Genomic DNA, 15,596 nt, shown 5'->3' on the forward strand with positions numbered 1-15,596 from the left:
ACTAGAAGATTACACATTAGCTACTAATAAAGTTTTATTTTAATGCACGCGTACGGAGTCGCGGGCGACAGCTAGTATTTTATAATTCTGTATTTTATATCAAAAAATTTATTTAATCTAATTTTGAGTTCTAAAATATGAAAGTAATAATATTTTGAAAAAAAAAGGGTTGGTTTAATATATATTTTTTAAATAATAAAAAATCTATAGAAATAAACAGTAACAGAAGTAAAAAAGGGGAATAAATTATTCTTGAAACACTTTCAACATAATTTTATTATTCCATTAAACAAATAACAAGTCACACAATCATACGGAGAAATAAAACATACAATATGTTTGTTCATAATAAATAAATGAATACCTCAAAGTAGAAGAAACAAAAGATATTACATTAAACCGAAAGTACCGTAACCGCATCGAAAGAGAACCTATTAAAATTTAACATTATTCAGAGTATTATAAAAATAAAATCTGATAAAATAAAAATTGCACTAAAAATATTATATTCTCACAAAAACATTACCTTACTTATACGTAATAGTTGTAAATGCAAGTTTTTTGGATGTACTACATAATATTATACTTATTTTGGTTGAAGAAAATGATTTAATGGTAAAACGATGTTTATTTATATGAAAAAATTTGAGTAGTGAATATTTTTACAAATTTACAAATACTCGTTTTAGATAATGATAATATTTAATACTTATCATAAATACCTTTGATATTAAAATTATAATAAAGAATAAAATAAGACATTAATATTATTTAAAACTTTAACCGGAGCAAAATGAACTTTTAATTAATTGTATTTAATATTAATGTATTTATCAATAATAAGTTAAATGACGAAAACATCGAGTTACCTATCAATTCCGAATTTCTTCGTTATAAGAGAATATTAAATTCTAATTCTAATACACTAAAATTAGCAACTAATTATGTTCAAAATACAATCATTGATGTTGAGCAAAATTAGGAAACATTATAAATAATAAATGCAATATAAATGCAAACTTAATACAATACAGGGTGTGTTTGAAATTAAATATTAATTCATTGGTGTTTTGATTACAATCGTATCTAAATTATTTTTAATTGATACTAATTACGTATATAACGTGCCGGAATACAAGAACATATGCAAAGTAAAGACTTAGGTACAGAAAATTCATCTACATTATCTTACAAGTAAATTAATTTAATAATAATGAAAATTTCTAATAACAATACAATCGAACCTGGATAAGCGAGAGTCTATTGGACCTTGATATTTTCTCGCTTATAGAGGTTTTTATCTAACCAGAATATCTCGCTTATGGAGTTCCTCCGCCATGACTCTCGCTTATATAGGTTTTTATCTAAGCAGTATATCTCGCTTATGAAGGTTCTCCATCATGACTCTCGCTTATAGAGGTTTCTCACTTATCCAGCTTCAATTTTTCTATACGAAAAGTAGTCAATGAAGTAATAAAATTCTTTTTAATTTACAATAGTTAATAATAAAATTTTTAGATAAAAATATGAGTTATAGAACAATTTTTTTCATGTGTATTGATTAAATATTCAACGATAATTATAGAAAGTTCTTAAACTAAACTTACACTAATGGCATGACTCAACTCTTACCCACTAAATAGACACACAATTATAAATTAGCGTTTGTAAAAATAAAAATGAAATCTGTACAAAACTTACGTTAAAAATGTATAATATTCACAACAGTGAAAATCAGGTTATAATGGACTTTGTCTGTAGCACGACTTAGCACCATCTGTGTTTATGAGGTGTTTAGAAATACAACGAGTCGTCAATTATACAAAATCAAGACATTTCAAAGTATACAAAATATCCACTGACCTTTTATAAACTTCTAACTGCACGTAGAAACGTTTAAAGGAAACTTAGTGTAGATTTTGAATGAAAAATCTACTGTTCACTGTTCACGACAATTAAACGAATTTTGCAGTAAATTATGCAAAGAATTTCCCAATTTTTGATGAAATAAGAAATGCGGTTTTGTCATGCATTTCGACTGCTTTGACACTTGTATTACATATCATTGCCTTTATTTTATCAAAGGGAAAGTTATGGATGGCAAGTGTCACTGAAGTCGGAACATGATGTATTGATATTGATTGCTAGAACTAAGACAGTCTTGTTAACAATTCCTATATAAGATCAGCCTTCATGTGAATGGTGTGGATGAGGAGAACCTAGCAGTCGGAGGGCCATCCAGGCGGCGAGTGATTGCGAGGCGGGCGCAGGAGATACTGGCATTTGCTGCGCGGCCATTCTCGACCGCAGGCGGTGCAGCATGAAAGCAGCAGCTAGTGCTGCGCCCGCCGCAGCGCCCGCAGCTGACGCGAAAAGAGCGCCGAAACTCAACGCACCCATACACACGCCGTATACAACCTGGAGATATCAAACTAAGCTTACAAACAATTCTTCATGCATATTTATATTTATCTTTGAGCATACAATATAATTATCATTTCAAAATTCTTAAAAAAAAAAATAAGTTTCGAACGCTTAAATGTGATATTTCGTTTTAATTATAAGTTTTTACCTCTTCACGTATTCTTCCACTGAACACAGTGACAGGTTCTCTGGAAGGTCCAAAATCTAAATCAGCTTCGGATACAACTTCATATATTCCAGAAACACCGACGTCCGCGGATCTTGAGTCACGAATAGTACGTCGCTTTCGTAGAGATCTGGGACCAGCGACTGCCGGTCCGCGACCTTTAGGCGAGGTCATAGTTTCACCGTTTTGTCCCGTTTTATCGCTGTTCGCAAGGTTTCGTGGTCCATGTGGGAAATGTTCGTGTTCAGGTGCTCGATCCTAAAAAAATTAGTTAAATGAAATTAGATTTTTTCATAATACATTTTCCGCCTACAAATTAAAAATGAAATTATGCTTTTCAAGAAATTAATGAAAATGAATGAAAAAAATGATGAATATATTATCAAAAACTGTCGTATTAATCTTATTATTAGAATTTTGCTTACAGTAAATGGTCTCCTGTTCAAAGACTCAAATGCTTCTTCTAAAGTAGATATCTGATCGGAATCCGGATCCACGACAGGCGCTGGAGCACGCTGTGGTAGAGGCGCCGGCGCTGGAACCACGTCACCTGACACCTCGTCGCCGAATGCTTCCTCTAGAGGGAGACGCTGATACTCTTCTGCTAGACTCGTGTCCGAACCCTCAGCCGAAGAGTCACTGGAGAATAAAATAAATTTTATAAGTAATCATTTAAAAATCAACATTTAATATTTAAACTATGTCAAGCTCAAAAACTATAACAATAATTGTTTAGTATAATTTCTACGTTGTTATGAAATAAATTAAAAAATCAAAACTATGTTATTGCACATGACGTTTTATATTTAATGCAGGAATATTTCATATTGTAATGCCTTCCTTAAAACATTATTTAATTTTAAAGCAATGTAGTTATATTTTTGAAAGATTACATTACAAAATAAATCATGTTTCAGTAGTACTAGATCATGGTTTTACGTCAAGAAGATTATTAAGTCGTGATAGCAGATAGGTACTAAAATGATTTACCTGATCTCATTATGATCTTGATGACCACGATCGTCCTTCCTGTCAAGCGCGTGTCGTTGCGGTGTGACGCCCGCGAGCTGGCAGTGGTCAAGGCAGCCGTGTCTGCAGATCTCCACCTTACAGCGGATATGAACGCTCAAAGCGTCGGGGAATTTGAACGCGTGGAAGAACGCGTAAGTTATGACTGTCGCTCGTTCGTCCGCTGCCTTGGCTTTGAGAAATCTGTGAAGTATATGTTTTTAATTAGAAACTTACATCAAAACGAACACTTCGTAAGATCTGTACTCCAGTCCTTGTAATTTTTAGATGCATTTTTCCCAAAAGTATTAGGAAAATTATAAAAAAAAAAGCTAATATTGTAACTATTATCAATAAATAAAGGACCGTGTTTTGTTAATTTGTTAAATCTTAAATATTGTTCTATCGAAGAAAGGAATTTAGTATCATATTTAAATGTTAGTAATTACCTGGAAATCATCTTTGGACGTAGAACGCATCCGTATTCGTCAGACAGCTGAATAACGTGTCCCGATCCGTCCGAAGCGGCGCACGACTTAACTCGCATGTCGAACTCGCCTGAAATACAATTTTACACATATTTTAACTGCTTCATATTATCGGTAAACATAAATTACAAGACAATTCCGTTTCACTTTTGTTTTATGAACTTATTCCTTTTTTTTTTCAAACCTGATACATCTGTTACTTTCCTGCTTTGAATATATATAGTAGAAATAATCTAACGCGAGGTATTTTATTCACTTTGTAACTATGTTAAAAGACAACAACCGTAAAACATTACAAATACATATCAGCTGGTTAAACATTAACAAAATACTAATTAAACAATGCAAGGAAACCGCGAAAGCTAAACGTCTCACCAAACTTGCTTTCATGCGGAAACAAATGAGTAAATATTCCATTAAACTATGCAAGCAAAAGCTGTTTCAACACAAATATGAGCTTTCCTAAGCTCAATAAATTGACACGTTGTAAATGATGGTTGATATAACGCTAGTTGCTGGTTTTAGCAGGTATTTTAACTTTGTAAGCTTAAGAATATGGAGATACTTTAATATGTCAAAGTCTTGATCATGACCTTTAATATAATATAATATAATATAATGAGTCATGATCTTTAATATTTCTCACTGCCGTTGTACATTTAATAAATGAACTCTCCATAAAGTGTATGTTTAAGTAACCATGTTGACTTGAATCAGTTGAACAGCAGTTAATCTTTGAATATTTTAGGACAATTCAATTGCACCTTGTTGATTGCCACCAGAAACACGACTTTTCGTATTTATCTAAAAAACATTTTAACTTCTATCTATTTATGGAGTTAAAAACTTAAAAACGTGTGATTGTTTGAAGAGTCACATAAAATATTGTCATGTTACCCATAAGATAGATCCGCTTCCGATCCGATTCAATCGTAGTTTGGTTTATATTTCTTGCGGTTTTATATACTATTTTGTTTTCTGTGCTAAAGCCTTTTTTTATCATTTTAATTCATTTGTTTTTATTTATGTTACAAGACAGTTTCTTCTTAGATTCTTTAGATTTATTATAAAATAACGAGCAAATTTTGAATCCACGCTACAATTCATCGCAATTCGAAAACACAATACAAAAGACTTCAACGAGTTCGAAACGATTGACTCCCACGCTATCCTCAATAAGCTTATTAATTTTGTTAACAACCAAAATCATTGATCACCGTTGTTAATATCTGTAAATATTGACCTTGTATCAGCTGGATATACAAGTAAGAAGTAGTCCTTATAGCTAGTACACATGAGACGCGCTTTAAACTTTGCAAGCATTTTAAACTTTCCGGTCCTGTTAACAACACAGACACATTTTAGGAAAAACGTGCTATATTCTTTGCAGATTATACTTTAGTAAACATCTACGCATACGTGTAAATGCCCAATGAATACGTAATTAAGTATGATGAAGTGAGGACTTAAGCGTGCACTTCATTACGCCTTGTGTAACTTTACTGCACCTCGTACCTGCCGCTTGTGCTAACGCGCGTTTTCACAACGCGCGTTCAAGACGCTTAATGTGAACTGGCCGTAGCTCTTGTCGGCTCGCGGCCCGTTAAGCTAACTCATTCGAACGTATTTGTCCAGTCTACTTTTTACTATTCTACGTACCGTTAACGTGTCTGTTTACACACTATTATTACCCTGTTAGAGTCAGTTTCGCGATATTCGGCTCTGGTTTGACGACACAAAAGTTGAATACTAGTTTACTATATGTGTTGGATTTACCGTTGGTTTCTGAGACCAAATCTCTGTATACTACATACAGTCATCCCTGCCATCCTTGGCGTAACAGAGATAATAATGTATTTAAAACTGAGATTTGGTCTCAGAAACCCACGCTTAATCGATCATACCTAAAATGTAAACAAGTTTAATACTTCTTTTGTATATCTGTTGATTATTAAGTTAATAAATATTTTTAATCTTGTATTTGAATCATGTTCAGTTAAGTATTATTAATTAAGTATATCATAAATTAAATATGTTTTTCCAAATGCCATAAAAAATATTTTGTTCCAAACTTTTATTTCGCGTATTTGATCAAAGACTTTACGTCTCTGTATTACAATAATTTGTACGACTTATTAAAAATATGAATTCATCCTCTATTATTTGTAAATGTAAATTTGTATGTGTATGTGTATTTACTAGGAAGAATTCCGTTCCTTTATGACATGATTGTCGATTAAAATTTTAACATCCTGTATATGTATTTAATTATTTGTATCGTACATACAACTTTAATAACCTTATTCTTCGTACAATCAAACCAACTAATACAAAACAGCAAAAAGTAACAATACATAAAGTATCAATATAATTTGTGGTTATTGAGAAAGTCTGAACGACGTAAAAATTAAACAGCCGCGATGTTTCTGTTTGACTGTCGTCAATCGAGTCTAACGGTCAACTATACAATATTACATCAATACTAATCAAATAACGTGAATTCTGAATAGGCCTGTACGTGGCTATACAAAAAAATACCGGTTCTGACAAGTGCCGGTGCCCCCTTAATATATAACAAAATGTAATAATATGATTATAGAAACCTATACCTTCAAATAAATAAACCGATACGATAACGTTCAGTATAAAAGAACCACAATCAGTGTTTTTTTTTATTATGTTGGAAAATAAGTGATTGCAATGATTCCTTTAATCTAATATTCTTCTCGAGGTGTCTCTCCGACTAACAAAGGATGAATTTAACCTACGTTATATTTTTAAAGAATAGATATAACAATCCCTAAAAAATCACTCAAAATATTTTACAGCACTTATTTCTCTAAACAATAGTCGTTTTATCCATTATGTTACAGGCGTATGAGTTATTGTTATGTGAATGTGATTTTATAGTTACAGCCTATACTCTAGTGTTAACAAGTACGTGCTAATCATCAGCTCAGGTTTTACAGCTAATTATGAAACCCGCGCAACACTCGTATAAATTTTAATAAACCAACTATAAATATGTACAAGACAATAAAACTTGTTAAACAAGCCATTTTAACTTCGACTTAAAAATCATTATTAATATAGATTGAAAATACAACTGCAATATCTTAGATGGCAATAAAGTAAATTACTAATCATTCTCACTGCCATGAGAATCGTTAAGAAGGAAGGTGAGTATTATAATTAGTTAGTGTTAAATGTGGAATTCCTTTCGCTATGAGAGAACTAGGAATCAGAAATATGGAGTCAACAAATGAACATCTTGAGTATTATTACATGAAGATTCTTCCACATTACGCGGTTATTTCACTTAGCCGCGCGGTTCTCATCATTTTTCACTTATGAAATATAAATACACAACATTCTTAATGGCCAGTAATATTTGGAAATATAAGAACTCCTTTAATACCAAGGAGGTAGAATACATTAAACTTCATTTAACTTTAACAGGCCAAGAAGAAAATAGAGTTAAATGTTTGAATGTATTTTTTTAGATATTAAAAGTAAAAAATCATACCTCGGTAATCATTAATGGCTACCACGAGAGTCAAAGTTGAACCAAGTGGGACGATTCCAGAAACAGGCGGCGCCCATGGTCCTTTACCCGCTTGTATTTCCATCCAACAGTCCACATTGTCACCTAAAGACACATACATTATATAAATAATATACAATACGCTATTGTATATATCTTATTGCAAATACGATATTTATACGGATTGTAATGTACAAAGTCCAATATAAATATAGCAAGTAATAAGATTAAAAATTTACAATATTCTTCATTTTAACTATCGGATATATATTCACTAATTTTACGATTAAAGTGAATTAAATAGGATAAAAAAGATCGCTGTGTGCAATATTAAAATCATGCTTGGGCTTTCAATCCAAAAAATTACATTTAAATGAAGACATAAGCCAAAAGCTCTAACTCAAAATACATTAGTGGAGAATTGAATAAAACAGAAAAAAAAAACAGGGCACACAAAGATTTCTTTCATAATAAAAAATAGGTGAAAAAAATAAAAATACCTCTGAAATCCAGCTGTACAACATCGAGATCTGCGATGACCATCGGTGGCTTAGAGGCTGTCTTCTCGTAGTCGTTGAACCACTCGCAGCGCAGCCGCTTGGCCTCGTCCCATACTTCCAACAGATCCTTGTCGTACTGCACCACCACTGTGTTCTCGTAGAACTGACCGTGCAGGTCTGGAAATGAGTAGAACTATTGTATTATATCTGTACTGAATATACCTATACATATAATCTGAAGTGGGTAGTAAAAGGCAAATGCTATTGTCAAACTACTGAAAAAGGTTTAAAAATAATTTATCTTACTAATATCATAAATGCGAATGTTTAGATAGATGGATGGATGTTTGTTTGGAGGTATCTCCGAAACGACTCAATGGTTCTTGATGAAATTTGGCATAGATGTAGACCATAGTCTGGAATAAAACATGGGCTGCTTATTACGTTATTTTTATTGCACGCGGATGGAGTCGCGGGCGATACCTAGTATTAATATATCACAAATTCTGTGTACGTTATTTTTATACTTCAAATAAAAGCAACACAACAATTTTAAGTTAATTTTTTTTTAGTGAGTTTAAGATATTAAAATTTTTTCGAGCTTATTTTATGTGAATTTTCCTTTTAAATAAATAAGAATTATTTTTAATCCTTATTATTACTAGGACTAAACGCGGATGAACTCGCGCAAAAAGTGGAAGTCGTCCGAAGAACGCGGATCGAAGACAAGTCTCCCGGTCAGCGCGGCGCACGCGATAATGACCCTTAAGAGCTTTCAATTGCCTCCTTTTCGATACCATGAACCATTAGAGCGACATAGCAAAACGCCTGACACTACGAAACTCGAATGAAGATAGGAAACATCTAAATTTGTTCCATTGAAATTAGGTGTGAAAATGGAATAGCGTTGCAAATGCCGTGACACTTTAGGAAGGAAATGCTTCAGAGTACGGGATTCAGGGTTGGCGTCTCTACGGCGGGCTATCATGGAAAAATGGGCCTTACACGCTTATGTTATGCGGTCCGGCCGGGTGGCGATTCTCAGAAACAATGCTTGCTGCACGTTCGCAGAACGAGCGGGCTCCGTCCGTTACATACACTAGCCATAGAGGACATAACTAGGAATCGCAAACGAGAAAAACTCACTTTACTTTGTTGAAATGGGACCGACCGGCAGCAGAAGTTGACCGAAAGCGATTTATACTATTTATTGTTAGATGTTGCTGCAATTAAATGAGAAATTATTTATTTACAAACGTTAGCTTTTGAGAATTTTTTTTTATTACACACAAAGTTACGTATATGTTTTTTTATAATATAACTTTTATTGACTTTTCATATCGTACAATTTTCAGAAATGGATTAAAATTCAAATATTATCTTCTTCATTTAAATTATTATTTCTTATTTGAATTATTTGAATTTCGAATATAGTTGAATAAAAGTGAATCGAGAGGTCGTGGGAGACAGAGTTTAATGTAAGAGGTTATCACCACCAACAGATAAATCAGTCACGAAGCAACGAAAAGCTACAAACGCTAATACAATCCTAAAAGGTTTTAGCGATCCAATGTCTCTATGAATAAGTGTTTCCATAAATTTATACGTTTGACCTTTACAACATGGACATAGACAACTTCAAGTAAATAAATAGTTACATTTTATAACTAGATAGGTATTAAAAATATCCGAGTATAATATATACCTTTAATAATTATAATTTAATAGAAATTGAGCTACAATTTTGAAAATTACAGTTATTTTTATAAATTTCCACTTTATCTGATACACATAATTGAATTTGTAAAGTCTTTATGTGTCATTATTTGTTTTTTATATAAATAAATAAGTAAACATATAAGTACAGTAATTTGTTGAACACAGCTTACATTTATCCTTAAAAGTAACTAAGACAACTTCAATATATTAACCTTGTTTAACGACTACAATTATGTGAAAAGACAATTTTATTACGGCGGCGAATAAAATGTTGAGACGTAACAAGTAAACAAGTTAATGTGTGATATAAATCTGATAGAATGGTCTTAACGCTGTAAGTGTTGTTAAGAAATTGTTGTTTCGTCAACTCAACTGAATTACAAATTTACCGTATTCGAACTAAAAATATACTCATTTTTGTATTCATTTTTAAACATAAGGTAACAATCGAGTATGCGGCCACCTGAATTCGCTGAAATAGTGAAGTGATCGCTGCCCACAGACATACGCAATTACAGATGCTTAAATCGACGGAGGAGGAGACGCATAGAAAGAGAAAATTCCCTTCCTATGCGTCCCATTCTCCATTAAATCCACTTCCCCTTCCCATACTTGCCTTATAAGAAAAGGGTGGGAAGGCATAGAGAACTAAAATTAAGCCTCCGGCACCACACCCATCAGACTGTACTGCTTCTACTTCACGCCTGTCTTCTGTGTATCGTGGTTTTGCACGGGAAGAGAAGGCCCACTATATATTAGTTTGACATTGACATTATCATAGTTTTCCAGTCACAATCATATAACGAGCAAAAATCAAAGCAGAAACATTCAGTTGAACCCGAATAAGCGAGAGTCAAAGGCCCTGCGACATTTTCTCTATAACCAGTGTTTTTTTTTATATTGAAAAAGCCACCGCTTGACCGCGATCCCACCTGATGTTAAGTGATGTTGTGGTCGAAAAATGGCACGCGCCAGCTTAGTAAATGCCTATTCACTCTCCTCTTGAAGACCCCATAATTACACGCAAAAACTGACGCTGGCAACTTGTTCCAATCCTTTCTAGTACGCACAAGAACCGATGATTCAAATCTCTTGCTTATGGAGATCATAAGTCAGGACCTGATAATGACTCGCTTATAGAAGTTTCTCGCTCATCTAGATTCGGCTGTACATATAGATAGTTCCAATATTTCATAGTGTAACATAATATAGTGGTGTAATAGAATAGTGTATACACAAAAGTCTAGCATATTCATAAGATTTACAACTTAGTGAATTCATTAAGTTGAACATTTGACGGCGGCGTTTTGATTGCCCCTTAGTGCATACCACAAATGTAGAGGTATTTATGGATTTCACACATCATTCTCGACCCATATTCGCGAATTAAAGCGCAACTTCGATTCGTCTTGCGCCGTTCATTAAACGAACTGAATATAAAAAATAATATATTTTATATTCCTAAAACAAATACTAAATTAAAATGAAAAAAAAAACTACTTGAGATGCTAAAAAGTTTTACAGCGCTAGTAATATAAAACTGGCTATTATCATAAATTGTAGTTACATTTTAATAATTGTTGTTTGATTTTTTATATTTACTTTATTTGATAATCGAAATCCGTGAAAAAAATAGCAATTTAAGTCTTATACTGTTTATACGACTAATTACAACTTTATAATACTTAATACATTTTTTGTTACAAAATCTAATCGGTATATTACAATTTTATAATATATTCAGTGATCATTTATATTGACTTATTGTGCGAATGACACTTCACTTATCATTCGTTACCTTTAAGAAAACAAAGACAAAAATATTTTTCGCAAGTTTTGCACTTTAACACTTAAGTTAAACCGTCGAAACGACGAATGAACTATAGGCGAAATCAATAGAAATAAAAAATTATAACAAACCTGTCTAAATAATTCTACGTTTATAACGCTGTAGTCACAGACTTATTTAAAAAAGACATATTCGTACGATCAATATAAACATCTTACTAATATTATAAATGCGAATGTTTAGAAGGATGGATGGATGTTTGTTTAAAGGTATCTCCAAAACGGCTCAACGGATCTCGATGAAATTTGGCATGGATGTAGATCATACTCTGGAAGAATAGAACCGCTACTTATTATGTTTTCTTTGATTCCGCGCAGACGGAGTCGCGGGCGACAGCTTGTTAAAAAATAAATCCATAGGCAATAAATGTCATTGTCAGCTAGAGAAATGTGTAAATATAATTTCTCATTTACATTGAATTCGGCCATTAGTGTAAATATTATTCCTTTAAAAATGTACACAATTTTATTTTTCCTTATAAGAAAATCTGACAAGACATAAATAAATTCGCTCGATATAATTTAAAAAAAAAACTCACCAGGTTTTGTGCCACATTTCGCGTACGCGATCCTAAACGAGAAATAAGTCTGCCCCGTGGACGGCGGCACGTACACACATCGCGGATCACCGTGTTGTCCTGAAATAAAAATAAAAACATTAACTACAAAAAAACCATATACATAACAGTATTCGTATATGTACACGCACCTAATTATACAAGTCAAGGTTATGATTCTAAAGTAACAGCAAAAGTATCAAGTAATTATAGTAGGGGAGCCCAAGCGGGGATTTCGGGATTTCCTAAAGCACGGCAGATTAATATACAGGGGGATACTTTGTACCCGGTTAAGTACCTCCACAAAACATGAGGCCCATGTATAAGGCCGAACCGTTTTTCTAATATTTTTTTGTCAGATCAGTTGAATCCCTCTAGATAATCGTCAGATTATGAGACAGTACGTTTAGAACATAAAGATAAACCATATATATCTTAATCTGACGCGCTTGAGTATTTCAAAATGGCGATTTTTTTTTGCACATTATAAAAATGACCGCGAGTTTGCGTCCCATCGAAATCGTCACATTATTGAATGAGAGCTTTTTTTGGTGCACTTAACACTCCCTTAGAAAATCTGACGCGCTCGATTAAATTTTTTTTTTACATTTTTAAAAATCTATAGCCGCTTCCCCCACTGATGTAAAGGTATATATCATATAACATTTTTTTCTTCTTATCATCTAAGCTTTGCATCCCAATAGGTCTCTACGATGCTCGAGTAAATCCCCATTTAGCCTCGTGGGCTCCCCTACTATTAGTCGCGGTATTTTAGTGTCTGAAGCTTTTTTATTATAAAGGTTTTTTAGATAGTATAGTATAGTAATAGAAGTGACCCATTAAAATCTCTTAAAATGACTTCTTAAAATGATCTCTTAAAATGACAATCTAGTTACATTTGAGATAACATCGAAAGAATAAAAGAAGTTAATTAATTACATTACATTAATTCAGAGCTTTTGATTTAGAATAGCTTTTTATGCTTATTTGAAATTCTTACAAAAACACTCTATTTAAATATGTATAAAAAGAGAAAATATAATACAGACTGACCAAAGAAAGTAAATTTTTATTTAATTAACGGTATTCTAGTAGAGATAACAGACTGCTAATTAATGCCCTGTAACCAGTTCTGTTTACATTCTTTATAACACATTAGATGAAGAGATTTAGTACAACATGGAAGTTATATTTTAAAACAACATAACATAATATTCATAACTATTCGCTTCAGTATCAAATATTCGTTACAAAACCGTATTGAAAATGAAAAAAAAAAATGTAAAAGCTTTTCGAGTAAGGATTGATGGGCAAACCCATTGTCTGTTCAGTTGCTTTTTTTTTATGTTCTTTTATGGATACAGGACTGAGAAAATGTTATTGAAACGTTAAATTTATAGCGACATAATTCAGCCTTAAAAAAGTGAAATGTTTGCTCTTTAATCTTTCATCAGAATTTCATTAATATAATGGTCTTTCATTCCCGTAATGTACAAAAACATGTTATAATAGTTAGGAATAAAGTATACATGCATTTTTTCTAATAAGTGAAGAAAATTGTAAGGAATCTTATTATCACACTCATTCTACCGCGATCTTCTCCGTTTTCATTATATACTTCCTTCGTCTTTAGAAAAAAGGTTAACAACTCCTGACCTCCTGATGTGTATGTGGTCAAAGAGGGGTTCAGAGCTTACCCTAACATAGAGTAGGTACTGTGGCATACATGTAGTATTTAACATTAGGTACTAAATATTTTACTACATTACTACTCTTTGACATGTTGAGTTACATATAAATGATGACGGCGTAGCTGTATGTTCTGTTAAGTTATGCTTTACATTCTTAAATTATCTCTAATTTTCTTATTTATAGTTTCTTATCTAAAGTTGAATTAGGTATTTGTTACATCACGAGTCGTTTCTATCCCATTTCCCACACAAATATGACTAAAAGAACCCGTTTAAGCGTATGCATATTCATTCAATTTAATAAATGCATACTAGCTTTATAAAGAAGCGTTATATTTGATCATAATTTCTAGTAGTGTTTCGGTTAAAAACACAAAAAGAGTTAATTACACATCAAATAGAAAACTAAATAATCGGGATGTGTACAGTTTGAAACGGTCATATCTCATCTAGAACGCACACAGAATTGATAACGCGTATGTTAGTGAAACCCGAGCAATTACAAGTAACAATTAGTAGCGCTCTGAATACTGGCCCCGCTCATATGTGTTCAATGCGGACTATAACAGTGCACAATCGATGTAATTTCGTCCTATAATAGATCAATGACTAGCTCAGAAATATAAATAAAATAGTAACAATCTCCTAATGAACGTGTTTTTTTTGTTGAAAACTTACGTATACGGGGAGTTTAGAAGCTGATTCTATTTATGTGCATAATTTTTTAGCAAAACATGATTGTATTTGTAAAAAATATTACCGTCGATTACACGTCTAAATTCTATTGTAATATTCCTAGTTATTATTATTATTAACTATAATCATAAACGTGTTAAATTGTATAATTTGCTGCACTTTCATGTAATTTCACAGTATGAAGTATACGCTAGCGTTGAAAATTATTTAAAATTACCTTTCGATGACACGATGCCCTCGAAGGGATGTGAGAATGTGAGGTGCACGTCCATATGGTCCTTGCCGCACATCACTTCTAACGACTGTATGACCGGCATGCCCTCCGGCCTCTCCATCGGCCACAGCTCACCGGCTCGCACTCTTGTCTGTAAAATGATAAGCACTATTTAACTTTCAATACCTTTAAATCATAATCGTATAGTTTGAACTGCAAGATCTGTCACGGGTAATCGCCCTACAAAGACTGTTTCAAGTGATTGGCACCAACAACTTCAAATGTGTATTTGTACAATTTTTAATTTTTGTTATAATTTAATTATATTTTAAAAATGTATTATTTTAATTAGGTTAAGGCTAAAAATTTAAAGTTAATTTTATTAAATAAAGAGAACCAAAGTCTTTTGTTCTACAGCGTCAGAAAAGAGCGAGAGGGCGTAGCATCGTCCATTTAAAGAAAATCAAATCGCATCAGATCGCAAAAAAATCTGTCGTATGAAATTAATATATTCTTACTCTGTTTTATATTAATGCCAAAATAAAATATAAATGATTAATAACACGGTAAATTATGTGTAGATAATGTAATAAACGAGAATCGAATCAAATCGTTACGTTTTCATTGAAATTGGCCGATTGCCGGAACTTTGAACGTTTATGAATGGCGCAGATTCCGAGAAGGGATTTAAAAAACGAAGTAACGCTAATAACATTGCCTTTATAAGATGATAATTAAATT

At 32.5% G+C, this 15,596-nt stretch overlaps 1 protein-coding gene across 1 annotated transcript in view; it reads right to left on the bottom strand.

The window, feature by feature from the left end:
• Positions 1-1,589: 1,589 nt before the first annotated feature.
• The window catches only part of LOC106709957, a 49,047-nt gene continuing 35,040 nt past the window's right edge, over positions 1,590-15,596 (bottom strand). The window contains exons 4-12 of the mRNA XM_014501889.2: positions 14,859-15,006; positions 12,237-12,335; positions 8,131-8,307; positions 7,613-7,735; positions 4,048-4,156; positions 3,581-3,802; positions 3,016-3,229; positions 2,573-2,848; positions 1,590-2,418 (exon numbers count right to left, since the gene is read on the bottom strand). Of these exons, the coding sequence (XP_014357375.2) occupies positions 2,185-2,418; positions 2,573-2,848; positions 3,016-3,229; positions 3,581-3,802; positions 4,048-4,156; positions 7,613-7,735; positions 8,131-8,307; positions 12,237-12,335; positions 14,859-15,006 (1,602 nt within the window). The 3' untranslated portion in view covers positions 1,590-2,184. The remainder of the gene's footprint in view (positions 2,419-2,572; positions 2,849-3,015; positions 3,230-3,580; positions 3,803-4,047; positions 4,157-7,612; positions 7,736-8,130; positions 8,308-12,236; positions 12,336-14,858; positions 15,007-15,596) is intronic.

This window comes from Papilio machaon, chromosome 9 (genome assembly GCF_912999745.1).
Source record: "Papilio machaon chromosome 9, ilPapMach1.1, whole genome shotgun sequence".
Lineage (NCBI taxonomy): Eukaryota > Metazoa > Arthropoda > Insecta > Lepidoptera > Papilionidae > Papilio > Papilio machaon.